The sequence below is a fragment of the Dipodomys merriami genome, unplaced genomic scaffold, assembly GCF_024711535.1.
Source record: "Dipodomys merriami isolate MVZ:Mamm:240054 unplaced genomic scaffold, mDipMer1.0.p SCAF_10, whole genome shotgun sequence".
Classification (NCBI taxonomy): Eukaryota; Metazoa; Chordata; class Mammalia; order Rodentia; family Heteromyidae; genus Dipodomys; species Dipodomys merriami.
In genome coordinates this window covers 53,394,902-53,411,540 of record NW_027202271.1, presented here as the reverse complement: position 1 = coordinate 53,411,540, position 16,639 = coordinate 53,394,902, and the positions used below count along the sequence as shown (strand labels likewise).

At 38.2% G+C, this 16,639-nt stretch overlaps 1 protein-coding gene across 5 annotated transcripts in view; it reads left to right on the top strand.

The window, feature by feature from the left end:
* LOC138806216 (solute carrier family 41 member 2) overlaps positions 1–16,639 on the top strand; it is an 87,847-nt gene that overhangs the window by 18,476 nt on the left and 52,732 nt on the right. For all 5 annotated transcript variants that reach the window (XM_069991758.1, XM_069991768.1, XM_069991777.1 and 2 more), the window contains exons 2-5: positions 2,490–3,210; positions 7,316–7,423; positions 11,942–12,013; positions 14,238–14,382. In XM_069991758.1, coding sequence (XP_069847859.1) covers positions 2,656–3,210; positions 7,316–7,423; positions 11,942–12,013; positions 14,238–14,382 — 880 coding nt within the window. In that variant the 5' untranslated portion in view covers positions 2,490–2,655. The remainder of the gene's footprint in view (positions 1–2,489; positions 3,211–7,315; positions 7,424–11,941; positions 12,014–14,237; positions 14,383–16,639) is intronic.

Below are 16,639 nucleotides of genomic sequence, written 5' to 3'. Positions count from 1 at the left end.
CTGTAATTGCAAATTACTTTGGTATAATCCTCATCTTTATGAACCTATTATACAATTGTATTGTGAATTATCCAAAATAACTTACAGTTTTTAATAAAGCAAGGAAATCATTTGCACAATGTCTACAGAGTTTTATTTGGTTAGATGCAGTGGCGTATGCCTATAATCCTAGCAACTCAGAATGGTGGTTCATCCTGAATGGGAGGATGGGAGGATTTTATTCTTTGATGGGCATTGAAATACTATTCCAATGTATACATAGGCCAAATTTTCTTTCTGTTTTCCCTCCCTCCCTCCCTCCCTTCCTTCCTCCCTGCTTCCCTCCCTCTTTCACTCTTTCTTCTTTCCTTCCTTCTTTCCTTCCTTCTTTCTTCTTCCTTCCTTCCTTCCTTCCTTCCTTCCTTCCTTCCTTTCTTTCTTTCTTCCTTCCGTTCTTTCTTTCTTTCTTTCTTTCTTTCTTTCTTTCTTTCTTTCTTTCTTTCTTTCTTTCTTTCTTTCTTTCTTCCTTCCTTCCTTCCTTTCTTTCTTTCTTTCTTCCTTCCGTTCTTCTTTTTCTTTCTTTCTTTCTTTCTTTCTTTCTTCCTTCCTTCCTTCCTTCCTTTCTTTCTTTCTTCCTTCCGTTCTTTCTTTCTTTCTTTCTTTCTTTCTTTCTTTCTTTCTTTCTTTCTTTCTTTCTTTCTTTCTTTCTTTCTTTCTTTCTTTCTTTCTTCCTTTCTTTCTCCATTCCTTCCTTCCTTCCTTCCTTTCTTCCTTCCTTCCTTCCTTCCTTTCTTCCTTTCTTCCTTTCTTCCTTCCTTCCTTCCTTCCTTCCTTCCTTCCTTCCTTCCTTCCTTCTTTCCTTCCTTCCTTTCTCTCTCTGTCTCTCTCTTTCTTTGTCACTGTTGATCATGGGCATGGGGTTTGAACTCAGGGCCTGGGTACTTCACTTGAACTTTTTTTGCTCAAGGCTGGCACTCTACCACTTTGTGTCACAAGGCCACTTCCAGTTTTCTGTTGGTTAATTGGAGATGAGTCTCATGGACTTTTTTACCCTCACTGTCTTTAAACTATGATTCTCAGATCTCAGCCTCCTGAGTAGCTAGGATTACAGGTGTAAGCTAACAGTGCCCAGCAGGCCATATTTTCTTTACCCATTCATCTCTACTGGAAAACATTTATGTTGCTTGCATATCTTGTCTATTGTGAGTACTGCTGGAATAAACTAGAGGGTAGATGAACTCACTATCCATGATTTTAGCCTTTGTATGTCCCATACCTGTTAACATACTTAAAAAAAAACACAAACACAAAAAATCCTTCAATCATATGTAAATACTGGCCCTTAATGAAAAAAGTAATGAACTCCTTTTCCCTAAAGATTTATTATAATTTATACAGAGTTCAGAATTGTGTGTGTGTTCGGGGGGCCAAGTCTGGTCTTGAATTTATAATCTTACCTGACCCAGCCTCTTGACTGCTGGGATTACAGGTAAGAAGCATTATGACTGATGAAGTTCAGAATTTAAATACAAGCCATTATATTGAAGTTTTGAAGACACTGGTTCTTAATGGGAATATTAGACTACTATAATCTCCCAAGTAACTGAAGAGTAGCATAAATATCTCTACTGGCACTCACTTAAAAATATCTTTAAGACAGGCGCCAGTGGCTCACACCTGTAATCCTAGCTACTCAGGAGGCTGCCATCTGAGGATTGGGGTTCAAAGCCAGCCAGGGCAGGAAAGTCTGTGAGACTCTTGTCTCCAATAAACAATCAGAAAATTGGAAGTTGTGCTGTTGGTGAAGTGGTAGAACACTAGCCTTGAGCTGAATAGCTGAGGGATAGCGCCCAGGCCCAGCGTTCAAGTCCCATCACTGACATACCAAAAAACAAACAAACAAAAAACCCAAAACACAATTATCTTTAAGTAGTTGTATAAATTTAGTTGTATAAATTGATATATCCCTAATATATCAACTTGTATAGTTTGAAAAATAAATAGTTATACAAAGATGTTTCAATTAACATGTCACAGAGCCTGCTTTACTGGATTTTGTTGCTTAGTGACATATATAAATGAAGGGTACAGTTTGATTCTGAGTCCCCTTTATGCTGATAGAAGCCATCATTTTATTTCATAAATTCTATTTCAGAAGATCTTAAGTGCATATTAAAGTTTGCAAATATGAGAAACACTTTTGTACAAGATTGATCACACACACAAAAAAATTCTGCACTCATAATAGTTGCATGGCACAAAACAGTTCAGCTTCAAGGCCACATAGTATAGTGTCTATAATGCTGCCTTAGGGTTAGGTTAAAGCACAGTTTGTACTTTTAGCAATGAAAATCTAAGTATAGTGATGGTCAATCTGATTTGTGTGTGTGTGGTGCTGGCTCAGAAGGGCCTTGTACATGCCAGGCCAGTGTTCTACTATTGAGCTAAATTCCCAGCCCACTTAGTCTGAGTTTAAAATTTTAATTAATTAATTAATTTATTTTTTACAGATCCAATCCATCTGTGGAACTTATAAACATCTTTTAGTAGTGGAGTCATTTTCTGTACAATGAAGTCAACAACTTTATTTAAGCAAGTGTTTACATGGTTCTGACTCATCTGCAATGGTTCACGAAGCTTGAGATCTGAGAATACGGGGATTTCAGTGATGACAATATGACTAATAGCAAAGGAAGATCTATTACTAATAAAACAAGTGATGGTCCAAGTAGCGGAGGAAGTTTGGTAGATTGGACTTTAAACTTCAATACAATTCAATCTGACAAGTTTTTAAACTTAGTGTTGAGTATGGTCCCAGTAATTTACCAGAAAAACCAGGAAGATAGGCACAAAAGAACAAATGGCATTTGGCAAGATGGATTATCAAATGCAGCACCAACTTTGAGTAACAGATCTGAGCAGCACATGGAGTATCACAGTTTCTCTGAGCAGTCTTACCATGGCAATAATGGGCATACACCTTCAAGCTGTAACCAGAAGTATGACGACTATGCCAACTACAATTACTGTGATGGAAGGGAGGCTTCTGAAAGTACTGCCATGTTACAGGAGGAAGATCTGTCTAGTGAGGGTGGTGAAGATGTCATTGTGGAAACAACTCCCAAATTGCCAAAGGAATCCAGTGGCATCATGGCATTGCAGATTCTTGTGCCATTTTTGCTAGCTGGTTTTGGCACAGTTTCGGCTGGCATGGTTTTGGATATAGTTCAGGTGAGTTTATACCTTTAACTGCACTTGTCTTTTTATCATTTCATTCCTGATCAGAATGCTTTGTGGAGGTTTTGAATCCCAAACATTTTTTATTTTTGTGGAGTCAGGTCTAGACTCCAGGCTTGGTGCATGTTAGGCAAGTGTTCGGCCACTGAGCTACATCTCCAGTTCTGTAAAGGTTTTTAGAATTTAAAATGAGTGTTTGATACTACATTGTATGTATATACCAAAATTCATTATTTAAACATAGCTTTATATATTTAACTGTTATTTTCACAGTTTCATAGATTAAAAACATTAAATGTCTGGGCAAACTCCATTATTGGAGTTTGAATTCAGGATCTGGGTGATGTCCCTTAGCTTCTTTGCTCAAGGATTGAGCTCTACTACTTAAACCATAACTCCCTCTCTAGGCTTTTGCTGGTTAGTTAGAAATAAGAGTCTCCTGAATTTCCTGTCCAAGCTTGTTTCTAACTCTGATCCCCAGATCTCAGCCTCCTGAGTAGCTAGGATTACAGGCTTGAACTACTGGCACCTAGCTTAACACTGGATATTCTTGATCTTTTTCATTTTTTGCCAAACTGGAGGAACTATTATTATTTCTGAATAGAGGGTAACGTGGTAGTTTATGCTTTTTCTTTCCACTAGATTTCCAGTTTCTTTCATTATTAAATTATCCCTTATGTGAGAAAAACTGTCTTTTCTGTCAAAGTATATTGCTTTGACTTGGTGGCTTAGCTCTTGTTAGGAAAAGAGGAACTGCTTTGGGATAAGGAAGGATTTTTTTCTTGTCCTGTGGCTTGAACTCTGGGCCTGGGCAGCTGTCCCTGAGCTTCTTTTGCCCAAGGCAAGTGCTCTACCACTTGAGCCACAGCACCACTTCCAGCTTTTTCTGTAATTAATTGGAGATGAGTCTTTCCTGCTTTCCTGCTGGGGCTGGCTGCAAACTGTGATTCTCAGATCTCAACCTCTTGAGTAGCTAGGATTACAGGTGTGAGCCACCGCCTGGCAAGGTTTTGTCTTAAACTGGTTTCTTTTCAAGATGGAATTAAGACAGGCCCCAGACTGTTCAAGAAGTAGCAGAGGGTGTGGATAGATTTTAAGATTACTTGTATACTGTTAACTTTATTTCAAAGTCAGTATGTATAAATTTATTTTACCCTATTCAAACTAACTAATCATGAATAGATTTTGTGAACCTGAGCTCAACCAATCTGAGCAAAGGAGCAGAGCTTATTGTATTAGAGATAAATGGGGATGGGTAGGGGCAGCCTGCCTGCCTGCTCTTTGTGCTTGCTTGCCAGATTTTTGGCTGATTGCACCCTTCTATAGAAGTAAATTTTGCCTTGCGGAGACAATTTCTGTGTGTGTGTCTATTGTTGTGACTCCAGTGATTCTTGGAGAGCATATTTATAATATTTAAGACAGGTGCCATGAACCATTATACATGGCTGAGCTCATGCTTCTAAAGTTGAATCATGTAAGTGTCTTAAACTGGTAACAGGTAAAATATTTTCATGAATTATGTCTGGGATTTAATTTTAAAAATACTACATATCTCCTAGGTTCATTGTGAATATTAACTGAACTAGATCTAAAGAAACTGCCCAAGGCAATCAGTAAGAGTGAGAGTTAGAGATTGTTAGCTTTTATTACATTGCATCCATCATCATCATCATCATCATTATCATCATCATCATCATCCCTATCATCTCTACATATTGGGCTGTCTTCTAACCAAGATCTTTCCATCTTCACTTTCTGTGTTGCCTGGATTACAGGTATGGCAACTATGCCTGGCATTCTCCAATATTTTGTAAGGTACATCCTTAGTTGAGACGAACCTTGGAGGGATTTCCTTTGTGAATTCTTCATAGCAAGATTTTTTTTTTTTTTTTGGTCAGTCTTGGTGCTTGAACTCTGGGCCTGGACACTGTCCCTGAACTCTTCAGCTCAAGGCCAGCACTCTACCACTAGAGCCACTGTGCCACTTCCAGTTTTCTGGTGGTTAATTGGAGATAAGAGTCTCACAGAGTTTCCTGCCCAGGCTGGCTTTGAACAGTGATCCTCAGATCTCAGCCTCCTGAGTAGCTAGGATTATAGGTGTGAGCTACTGGCACCTGGCCATAGCAAGATTTTTTTTTTTTGGTCTGTGTGGGACTTGAACTCTGGGCCTGAGCACTATCCCTCATCTCTTCAGCTCAAGGCAAGCATTCTACCAATTGAGCCACAGCACTTCAGTTTTCTAGTGGTTTATTGGAGCTAAGAGTCTCATGGACTTTCCTGCCCTGACTGGCTTTTAACCAAGATCCTCAGATCTCAGCCTCCTGAGTAGCTAGAATTACAGGTGTGAGCCACTGCACCCAGCTTCATAGCAAGACTTTAAAAAAGACTGTTCTGATAAGCATTTCCAAAGTATTTCTTTGAAACAAGTTGTTTTAGAAAAAACAGATTTTTTTTTCTCACCTGTCTTGGTGTTAGTGACTAGATATATACTCTTGTTACTTTTTTGGCATGAAGGTAATATGTTCATAAAGTTTCTTACTGAGACAATCATCTCTTATCATTTGTTAAAAGTCATTTGTGTTATTAAGATATTACTATACTCTTTCAATTCATAGTGTACTTTCCTGTCTGTCACTTTCGTTGTTATACCTCTGATGGCTAGACTTGGCAGATATTATCTTCATTTTATAAACAAGGACATTAAGATCTGAAAGATAAGCTGGATTGCCTTGCTGGGTAGGCTCAGGTTTATGCGTAAAGGCATAGTTTGGAGTTATTTTCATTATCCTGTATTTAGTACCCTCTTAGCCCTAAAATAGGAACCAGAACATGGACCTATTTAGAATTCCTGAGGTCAACTCTTAAGTCCTGGGGTTTGAATTCAGGGCCTTACTTATATTTGCTGGGTAAGTACTCTACCACTTGAGCCATACTGTCACCCTTTATTCTTTATTTATTTTGGGGATAAAGTTTCTCTTTTGTGGGCAGTCCTGCTTAGACCATGGTCCGCTTCCCCATGTAGCTGGGATGACAGGCACAGGACACCGTACCCAGCTTTTGATTAGTTAAGATGGAGTGTCACCAATTTTTTGCTTAAGCTTGAACCTTGAACTTAACCTTGAACCTTGCTTGTCCTTGAACTTAAATCCTCCCAATCTCTGGTTTCTGAGTACCTGGAATTCAGGTATGTACCACCACCTAGCCTTAAGTCCTTACTTTTGACTTTGGGAATGTCATTTAACCTTTCTGAATCTTTATTTCTTCATTTAGGAAATTAGGTAATAATATTAATGCCATTGTTGTAAGTAGTGTTGGAACTGATTCTAATCCAGATGATTTGGTTCCAGGTCCTGTGCTCTTCACCACTAGGTGTATTAACTGTTGCCTTTATAAAGTGATAGTTGGGAGTGGAGGTTCCTACCTGTAATCTTAGCACTAAGGAAACACAGGCAGGGCATTGTAAATTTCAGCTGAGTTATATAGCAAGGCCCTGTCTCAAAAAAAAAAGTTAAGTGCTGTTGAGTGCTGGTGGCTCATGACTATAATCCTAGCTACCCAGGAGGCTGAGATATGAACATCATGGTTTGAAGTCAGCCCAGGCAGAAAAGTCTGAGAAAGCCTTATCTCCATTAATCACAAAAAGCCAAAAGTAGAACTGATAGCTGAAGTGGTAAAGTGCTAAGTGTGATCAAAAGCAGCTCAGAGATAGTGCCCAGGCTTTGAGTTCGAGACACACACACACACACACACACACACACACACACACACTCAAGTATTAAAGATATAGCTCAGTGACAGAGTGCTTGCCTAGCATATATGTGGCACTAGATTTGATCCACAGCATGACAGAAAAAGAGTTTAGGCTTATGTAGCATGTGGATGTAGAATGGCAACTGTTACTCCAACTGAGTCTTCTTGAGTAGCTCAGAGAGAGCTTCAGAGATCAAGAGACTGAGATGATACTAAATGTTCACTAGTTACCTGTGTAATCCTTCAAAACATGGATGCAAAGTTTGAAAAATAATTTTTTTAAAGAAATGTCTTTGTTTTAAGCATTAAAAAAAGACTGTCTAACTTTTTTGTTTTCATGTTTTTACAGCATTGGGAAGTATTCAAAAATGTAACCGAAGTTTTCATTTTAGTTCCTGCTCTTCTTGGCCTCAAAGGGAACTTGGAAATGACATTGGCATCCAGATTATCCACGGCAGTAAGTTTTCTCCTAACTCAGTTTATGTATATCATATGCCTAGCATATGCAAGATCCCAAGTTTGACTCCCAGTACTTCCAAAAAAAAAAAAAAGATTTTCTGTACTTGACTATCTGGACGTATATATGTTCAGCTAGTATGTCATAATGCATATGCATACTATGTACCCTAAAAGAACTGGAATCCTACATTTTCTTTTTTTATTATGTATAATTCTGACTTCCAAATATATCATGATTGCTTTTCTGTATCAATAAATGTAGGTCCATATCATTTTTTTTGGCCATGCACTTTTATATCATATAACAGTACCTTATTTAATTCATTATCTATTACTGAATATCTATCTATCTATCTATCTATCTATCTATCTATCTATCTATCTATCTAGACCCTAATGTTTTGCTATTACAAACAATAATGTGATATATATTTTTTATTTTTGGTGGCACTACTAGATTTTGAACTCATGGCCTCTCACTTGCTAGTAGGTACTCTATTCTGAGCCACACCTTTAGCCCTTTTACATACTTGTTATTTTGAAATAGGGTCTCTATTTTGCCTAGATACATGCCTTTATTTCAGTCCTTCTATTTTACTTACCCTGCTGTAGTTGAGATACCAGGCATGAGCTACATGCTCAGCTTCTTCCATTAAGACAGAGTCTTATGAACTTCTTTTTTGGCCTGGGCTGGCCTGCAACTACAATCATCCTGACTGTAGTTGACCTTAGCCTTCCGTAAAGGTAGGATGACAGGCATATACCACTGAACCCAGCTTTTGATTGCCTCAAACTAGATCCTTTCAGTCTCAGCCTCCCAAGTATCTAGGAGTGTAAGCATTGCACCTAGCTTATGATGAATATTCTTGTAAATACTTTTTTATTTGTTTAGAATATATTATAGGATCTATACTTTTAAATCTTTTTTTTTTTATTGGAGATAGGAGTCTCACGGTCTCTCCTGTCCAGGCTGGCTTTGAACCGCGATCCTCAGATCTCAGCCTCCTGAGTAGCTAGGATTACAGGCGTGAGCCACCAGCGCCCGGCGGGTATACTTTTAAATCTTTAGCTACATAAAGCTCTCACTCAAAAGGTTCAAGAGTTTAACATGTTTAAAAATACTGCCTCTGTCAGTGTTCTGAGTTTGTTTTAGAAATGCAAAAGGGCATCATTATATCACCATAACACTCCTTTAGGATTCACCATTGTGGAAACAAGTGATGGTAATAATAAGCTGAGTATGAAAAGAAGCTTATACACTTGAAAGACTAAAGTGCTGGCTCAGATTTGTGTTTGTTCCCTTTTTTGACATGAAAGAAGAATGATAGTAAACTGAGTATGGAAAGAAACTTATGTACTTGAAAGACTAAAGTTAGCTGGCTCAGATTTGTATGTTTGTTCTCTTTTTTGACATGAGTTCCTGTGTGACCTGTGCATATCTACAGTAGCAGAAAGATGAAATTTTACTAGTAAAATTTCAGATGGCAGAATTTGGAGCTAACAAAGCAGGTAGAAGTTTATGGGAGACTCTCATAAGAATGAACCTACCAATCTGAACATAGATCCTCAGCTGCAGAATTCTCTATAGATGCAAAAGATAACCCCAAAGGGCTAGGTTAAAATTCAAGAATTGCTAGCCAGAAGAACCAGGTGGGGAGCTGAGCTGTTCTGCATTGTTGAAGAGAATCTCATTGAGTGAAGAAGAGTCTATGGCCTGCTAGAAGGAATATTCAGAATTTTGGGAAGAACATTGACAGTATCCAGAGTCACTACAGCATATTATTGACACTGTCAGTTTGTAACAAACATTAGACATGGAAAGAAACAAAGAAGTATCACCAAAAATCATGAATCATATCTAGCCAATGAGAAGGGACTTCCAGTGGGCCTGATGTTGAGTTTAACAGTCATTCCAAGCAACTGGTATAAATATGTTCAAAGAACTAAAGGAAAATATGTTCAGAGTTAAATCAATATTTTAACGAGCAAATTCATGGTGTCTCTGCAACCTCGTGGCCTCTTTCTACTACCTTAATATTAATTTAAATTATTGCAAGCTTCACAGAAGTCGTCATCAGATCATGCCCTCTTCTATCTTATCATTTTACAATGGCTTGGTGTCTCTGGTTAAGCACCATTAGGTCAAATAATTGTATAAAAGTAGAACATCAAAAGTAGTGATGCTTCTCCTTCTCCAATTCTGAAAACACCTAATGAGTTCATATCATCCTAAATTACCAGACATAGAGTAGATGGCACAGGTTTTACACAACAGGAGGTAAAAGTTGCCATAACCCCACTCCGATCTCAATGCACAACGTATAATACTTGTTCTCTCCCCAAAATTTAGGTCAATTTCTCTTTATTATTACATTTTAATTGGCTCCTAAAATTCTTTTACATTATACATTGTTTTAATTTGAAATCATTTTGTTAGGTTAAAAGGTTGCTCATTCAGAGACTTCTACATATGGAAGGGACATAGAGAATGTGATCTTCATTTATAATACAGTTAGGTTTAACAGTTGAAAGTTATACTGCCAGTCTGGTTTAGCTCAGAAAACAGAGCCATGGTATGTGCTGCAACTGTATGGAATTAAGTAGAGGAAATGAAGCTTACGCAGATGGAGGGATGTTGCAGAAGACAAGACCAGTGGCTGGAGAATGACAAATGACCTGAAGCTCTGGAACAGGGCTTGAGGCCTAACATGGTATACCTCTAGCAGAGGCTAGAGGCCTGTCCTGTTTGACTTCCTATAACAAGCAATGAGTTCTGCTATCTATGTCCTCCAATTTTTAAGAAAATTACTGTCACTGACAGACTGCAGCCTCTAGCTGGAGAGGCAGACTTTTGAGGAATATAGCACCAGGCCTTAGAAAAGGCTGGAGGTGATGGTACCAAGTGGATTCTGGCACAGCAGCATCCCTATGTCATACCATTCACTCCTTCTGCCACCCCACCTTCCTTGAGTTCTTCCTAGACCCTGTTTGCTCATGAGCAATTCTGGAGTGTTGACTTCTTTTTTTGTTGTTGTTGGTGGTGGTGTGGGGCTTGAACTCTGGCCCTGGGGCGCTGTCCCTCAGCTCTTCAGCTCAAGGCTAGTGCTCTCCCACTTGAACCATAGTGCCACTTCCGGTTTTCTGGTGGTTGATTGGTGATAAGAGTCTCACAGACTTTCCTACCTGGTCTGGCTTTGAACCGTAATAATCAGATCTCAGCCTCCTGAGTAGCTAGGATTACAGGTGTGAGCCATCAACACCCAGCAGTGTTGACTTCTTATACTTTATGCAGTGGTTTATTGAATCATCTTAGATTGTTTCCTACAGCTATAGACATCTTTCTAAGAGTTATTTTAAAATAACACTAATTTTCCTGTGCCTGCTTAAGTTCTAAACCTAAAGCAGGTTCAGTTTTCAAATATTTCTTATACTTTATCACTCACTTGAGCAGAGTCCCAGGCTATTAGAGCTACAATAATTTATTTTCAGGCTTAGAAAATAAATATATAAATAAGACTGCACAAACAATTACTCTGAGATAGTGAGGAATCTCACAATTTGCATTTATTGGATACTTTTTTGGAGACTGCAGAACAGAATCTTTTTTCCAAGTTGACAGAGAAAAGGTTGACACACCACTTACCCTGCTTGATTGAATAGTGTGCTCATGGAAAAAAGAATACTCAGAAATAATAATCCTTATCTATCTGCTTCTTTACCCATTCATTTGTAAGCTTTTTTCCCCCTAACATTTGAAAATCCTCCATGGTAAAATAGATGAATAATTGAAATCCAACTCAGTATAAAATTTTTACTAATGAACATTTATTGCTTTCCAAGTGGCTGCATTAGAAACACTTGGCAGATTTAGATGTATACTTTTTGAATCCTAAAGTAGTTGAGAAATATGATGTTGTTCATAGAGCAACTGATTATGTGACTAATAATAGTCTCATTTTGGAGAATATTCTTCACTTTAGTGGCAATGTGTATACATTTTAATAGATGAGGTACATGATCAAAATTTATTTGTGAACTGAATGTATTTTAGTTGCTAACAATTTTAGTCATGATTCAAATATAATTTATGTACAAATGACTGATTTGTTTATATCTTGTTTTCTGGTCAATTTTTCAAATTACATTAGTTATTTTATAACATAGAATTAAGTGCCAGCAGCTCATGATTATATAATCACTTTTACTGGGCCTCAGTACACAAATTTGGCATGTTAGGATCATAGCTGATGATGTTAGTTCTAAAACAACTCAGCATACATAGGGGTAATGGTAACAGATCCACTAGTTCCTGAAAGCTATTAAAGTGAAAAAAAGTTTCAGCCACGCTCAATATTAGATGCCAATCTGGTAATAAAGTAGGAATTATATTCAAAGTACAATTTTCACTTGTCAGATTTACTGAAGATTCATTTTATACTTTAAAACTTCATAGCCTATTTAAAAAGAGCAGATAGAATATAGATTACTAGATTCATGGAAATACCCTCTTTCACAGGTAAACATTGGGAAAATGGACTCACCAATTGAAAAGTGGAACCTAATAATTGGCAATTTGGCATTAAAGCAGGTAAGTAATGCAGTATTTCTTTATAGGTCTTAGTACTTCCTCTGGGAATGGAGTAAATTTTAGTGCTATGAAGTTTACCATTTACTTATTTTAAGAGACACAAAAGTAATGATTTAATACCTTAAAAAGTGATAATATCAGCTGGGTGCTAGTGTCTCATGCCTATAGTCCTAGCTTCTTAGGAGACTGAGATCTGAAGATCACAGTTCAAAGCCTACCCAGGTAGAAAAGTCCCTATGAGACTCTTTTTTTTTTTTTGGGGGGGTCCGGTCGTGGGGGCTGAGCTCTGGGCCTGGGCGCTGTCCCTCAGCTCTTCAGCTCAAGGCTGCACTCTACCACTTGAGCCACAGTGCCACTCCGGCTTGTTTTTTCTGCTTATGTGGTGCTGAGGAATTGAACCCAAGGCCTCATGCATGCAAGGCAAGCGTTCTACCACTGAGCCACCTTCCCAGCCCCCTATGAGACTCTTATCTCCAATTAGCCACTCAAAAACCAGAAGTGGCACTGTGGTTTATAGTGGTAGAGCATTAACCTTCAGCAAAAGAGGTTAGGGACATCTCCAGGCCCTGGAACAAGCCCCACAACCAACTGAAAAAAAAATGATGATATCAATGGATACATCTGAACTCGGAAAGTTACCGTATTTCTAAAAACTGGTCAAATTCTTCCAAACATGAAAAAATACACTCTATAATATAGAAAAATATATACAATACTTCATAACTATAACATAACCCAGGATTTTTGTTAATATTTATACAAACAACTGTTTAACATCTTATTGTTTAGGTGCTATCTTATTACTTTTATGATATTTTTATTTTAAAACAGAGTTGGACTTAAGTGGTCCTCCTGCCTAAGCCTTCCAAGTCTAGCCATTTTTTTCCTTAATTGTTAAGTTATTAATGTTAATGTAAATGAATACATTCAGTTACTGATTACATATGAACCCAGCCATGAATTTTATATAAATTCTAGTCTCAGGATCTCAGGTGAATATCTCTTCAGCCCTCCTCCATACTCTCCCAGCTCTAAGCTCAACACTGCTGCTACCCTCTGTGCTCACCTACCTAATAATGTGAGCTTAGGGAAAGTTAGATAGATATTAAACTGAGAGATAGTTGTAGGAATATACTCTCATATAATGCATTTCAAAGATACATCCATGCAAATGATTTTAAGATTGCGGGGTTGGAAATAACAAGGGCTAGGATCTAATCTCTGCTCCAATATTACCACCTCTATAACTTTTACCAGTTTACATGACCTTTTTGGGCTTTATTTTCATCTTTTAGGTCATAGTATCATTTTAAAGAAGACTTAGTATCTGTTTAGTTTAAACTTATTTGAACATATGTAGAGGTGATCATCAAAACATCTGATAACTGAATTAGGGAAGTAGCTCAGTGGTAGAGTACTTGCCTAGGGTGCAAATAGTCCTGAGTTCAATCCCCACCACCATACAAAACAAAAAGAAGACAAGACTAAAACCAGTCAAATCTTCCTCCCACTAGAGTACTATATATGATACATACAATTTTTGAAAATATATTTAATTGTATTCTTTAACTACCTTCAACTCTTTAATGAGAATTGTAACTCATAGTTAAAACTATGTTTTAAGTATAAAAATGTCCATCAAATTATTCTAGCAATTAACATCTCAGCTTCTAATAGTCCTAGCACCCCCCCCCTTACCTGGTTATACTCTCATCCTTGTTGGTCTGCATGATCACAAGAGAGGGATTTGCTGGTCCTAGCTACTGCAGTCGAGTGCCTGTGTCTGCCTCACTCCCACAAGAGTATATAAAAACTGGGAGCCCCAAGCAGCAACCTCAAGACATCACTGGTGCCTGCTGGTGAGGTGGTAATTGGTTGGAGCCATTACCAGTGGACAAAAGCAAGGAGAGAAGGTGGAGGGGTGGGTGGAGCAGAGAAAAGGTTATTCTCTTCCAGAGAAGTTACCTACTAAAATTGTGAACAAGACGTGTTGGGTGTTTACTAAAATAATATTACTAGATCTTTTCCCATACTTGCCAGCAGCAAATCAGGGCGGTTTGGGAGCCCACTGTCTGAAGTAATGTTAAACCACAAATATAGCTTCTTAAAAAGTTGATGCAGCGCAGTTACTATACGTACTTTCTCCTGACTTCTTGTATGTAATGCTTGCATAATATGTTTTAAAGATTACTAATTGGTTTGGATTTTGTCAAAATATTTTCAGGTTCAGGCAACAGTGGTTGGGTTCCTAGCAGCAGTGGCAGCGATTGTGCTGGGCTGGATTCCAGAGGGGAAATACTACCTCAGTCACTCCATCCTTCTGTGCTCCAGCAGCGTGGCGACCGCCTTCATTGCATCCCTTCTGCAGGGTGAGCAAATAAATGACTCACGGCTGATCTCCCTCCATGATGATTACTTCTATTTAAATGGTACTTCTTCCTGACCAAAATGGCAGGAAAACAATGCTATTGCAAACTTTCAAATCGTATTTCAGATACATTTTCATTTTATTATTTATAAAACTTGCTGGAAACAGGCTTTTTGAGACTGGCTTCTGGCTTTAGGCACTCAAGTAGAGTTTCCAAATAAGATCAGGGAATTTGTCTCTGTAAGTTAAATTCCTTCAGAACCTTCTTCCTGGAAATCATGTAGGGTACTTATTGGCTTGTCACTTGAGTACTAAGTGTAATAATAATAATATCTCTCTATGAAACAATTTTAAAGTCTCAACTTTTCAGATTTTTTGTTATTTTTAAATTTTTTTTTGATTTTTTATTATTATTTCAGATTTTTTTTTTTTTTTGCCAGTTGTGGGGCCTGAATTCTAAGCCTGGGCACTGTCCCTCAGCTCTTCAGCTCAAGGCTAGTGCTCTAACACACGTGAGTCACAGCACCACTTCTGGCTTTTTTCTGCTTATGTGGTACTGGGGAATCAAACCCAGGGCCTCATGTATGCAAGGCAAGCACTCTACCACTGAACCACCTTCCTAGCCCCTAAAGTCTCAAGTTTCAATGAACGAACAAACCATAACCTTCCTCAAATCAAACCAGTTAAATGCCTTCATTGTTTCTGTGGCATTACAAATATAGCATATTGTTGGCTATAATGATAAAGAATAGAAGCTTAAAAAACTTTGCATTAGAACTTCTCAGCTAGGTTATTCCTCACCCCCCTGTATGAACTTATCAGCTAGATTATTCCTCTTCTCCTAAAACTGTTTTTTTTTTTTTTTGGGTCAGGGCTCAATATGAAACCCAGGCTGGCCTTGAGCTCATTGTCTTTCTACCTTAAGACTCCTAAATGCTAAGAGATGTAAGCCACCATACTTGACTATCTTCCTTCCTTCCTTCCTTCCTTCCTTCCTTCCTTCCTTCCTTCCTTCCTTCCTTCCTTCCTTCCTTCCTTCCTTCCTTCCTCCCTCCCTCCCTCCCTCCCTTTCTCCTCCCCCCTCCCCCTCAGCCTCCTGCGTAGCTAGGATTATAAGCATCAGCTACCTGGTACCTTATAGTGACCTTCTAATTATTACAAATGAGGGAAATCATGCAGCCTATGTTTCTTTGGATCAGGCTTACTTCTCTTAATATCATATTTATGACAAAGTTTCATACTTTAAGTAATGTGTATTTTAGTTTTATGATAACTTGATCTTTTTGATCATCTTAATTTATGTACACTTTGTAGGTGAGACAACTGATACAAACAAGTAAGATGACATATTCAATTTCATCAGCTTGTTTGTAGCAGATTCAGAACTAAAATCCAAGTCTCCTCCCTTACAGCTTTTTCTAACAGGCCTTGATCCTTGCAAAGCTTGCTTTCAGCTATGGCATTGTTATAGGAATACATCCTATATGGGTCCTGGTACTGGGGTTAAACTCAGGGTATTTCCTTGTCTGCTGCTCTACCATTGGCACTATGCTTCCAGCCCTGCTCTTTGCTTGTTAAGTGGAGATATTGTCTAGTGAACTTTTCTAACTAGGCTGGCTTTAAACCGTGGTCCTCTGGATTTCATTGTCTGAGTATCTAGAAGTATAGGTATGAACCACTGACACGTAGCTCTACATAGATCTTTAAATGTACTCATTTGGAAAATAACATTTCTCTATAATTATATTTTGTTGGATTACTGTTGGAATTTAAAAACTTTTCTGCCATTCTAGCTTCTTTTTTCCCCTTTGTTTTATTTATTTATTTTTGTTGGTCGTGGGGCTTGAACTCTGGGCCTGGGCACTGTCCCTCAGCTCTTTAGCTCAAGGCTAGTGCTCTAACACTTGAGCCACAGCACCACTTCCAGTTTTTTTTGCTTATGTGGTGCTGAGGAATCGAACCCGGGCCTCATGCATACAAGGCAAGCACTCTATCACTGAGCCACCTTCCCAGCCCTCCCCTTTGTTTTAATGGTACTATGAATAAAGTAAGCCAAATGATAAAAACTTTCCAGAATACAAGATGTGAGGACATTATTTGATGTAATAGAAAAATTAATCTTTTACAGATTTGGCTTTGTTGGTTAGAGTGAACAAAACCAAACCAAACATAATACACTGGTCTAGAGTGACAAACTGTGTGACTTTAAGCAAGAATTCAAACACTACTCCCCAAGATCTGTTTTATTATCCATAAAC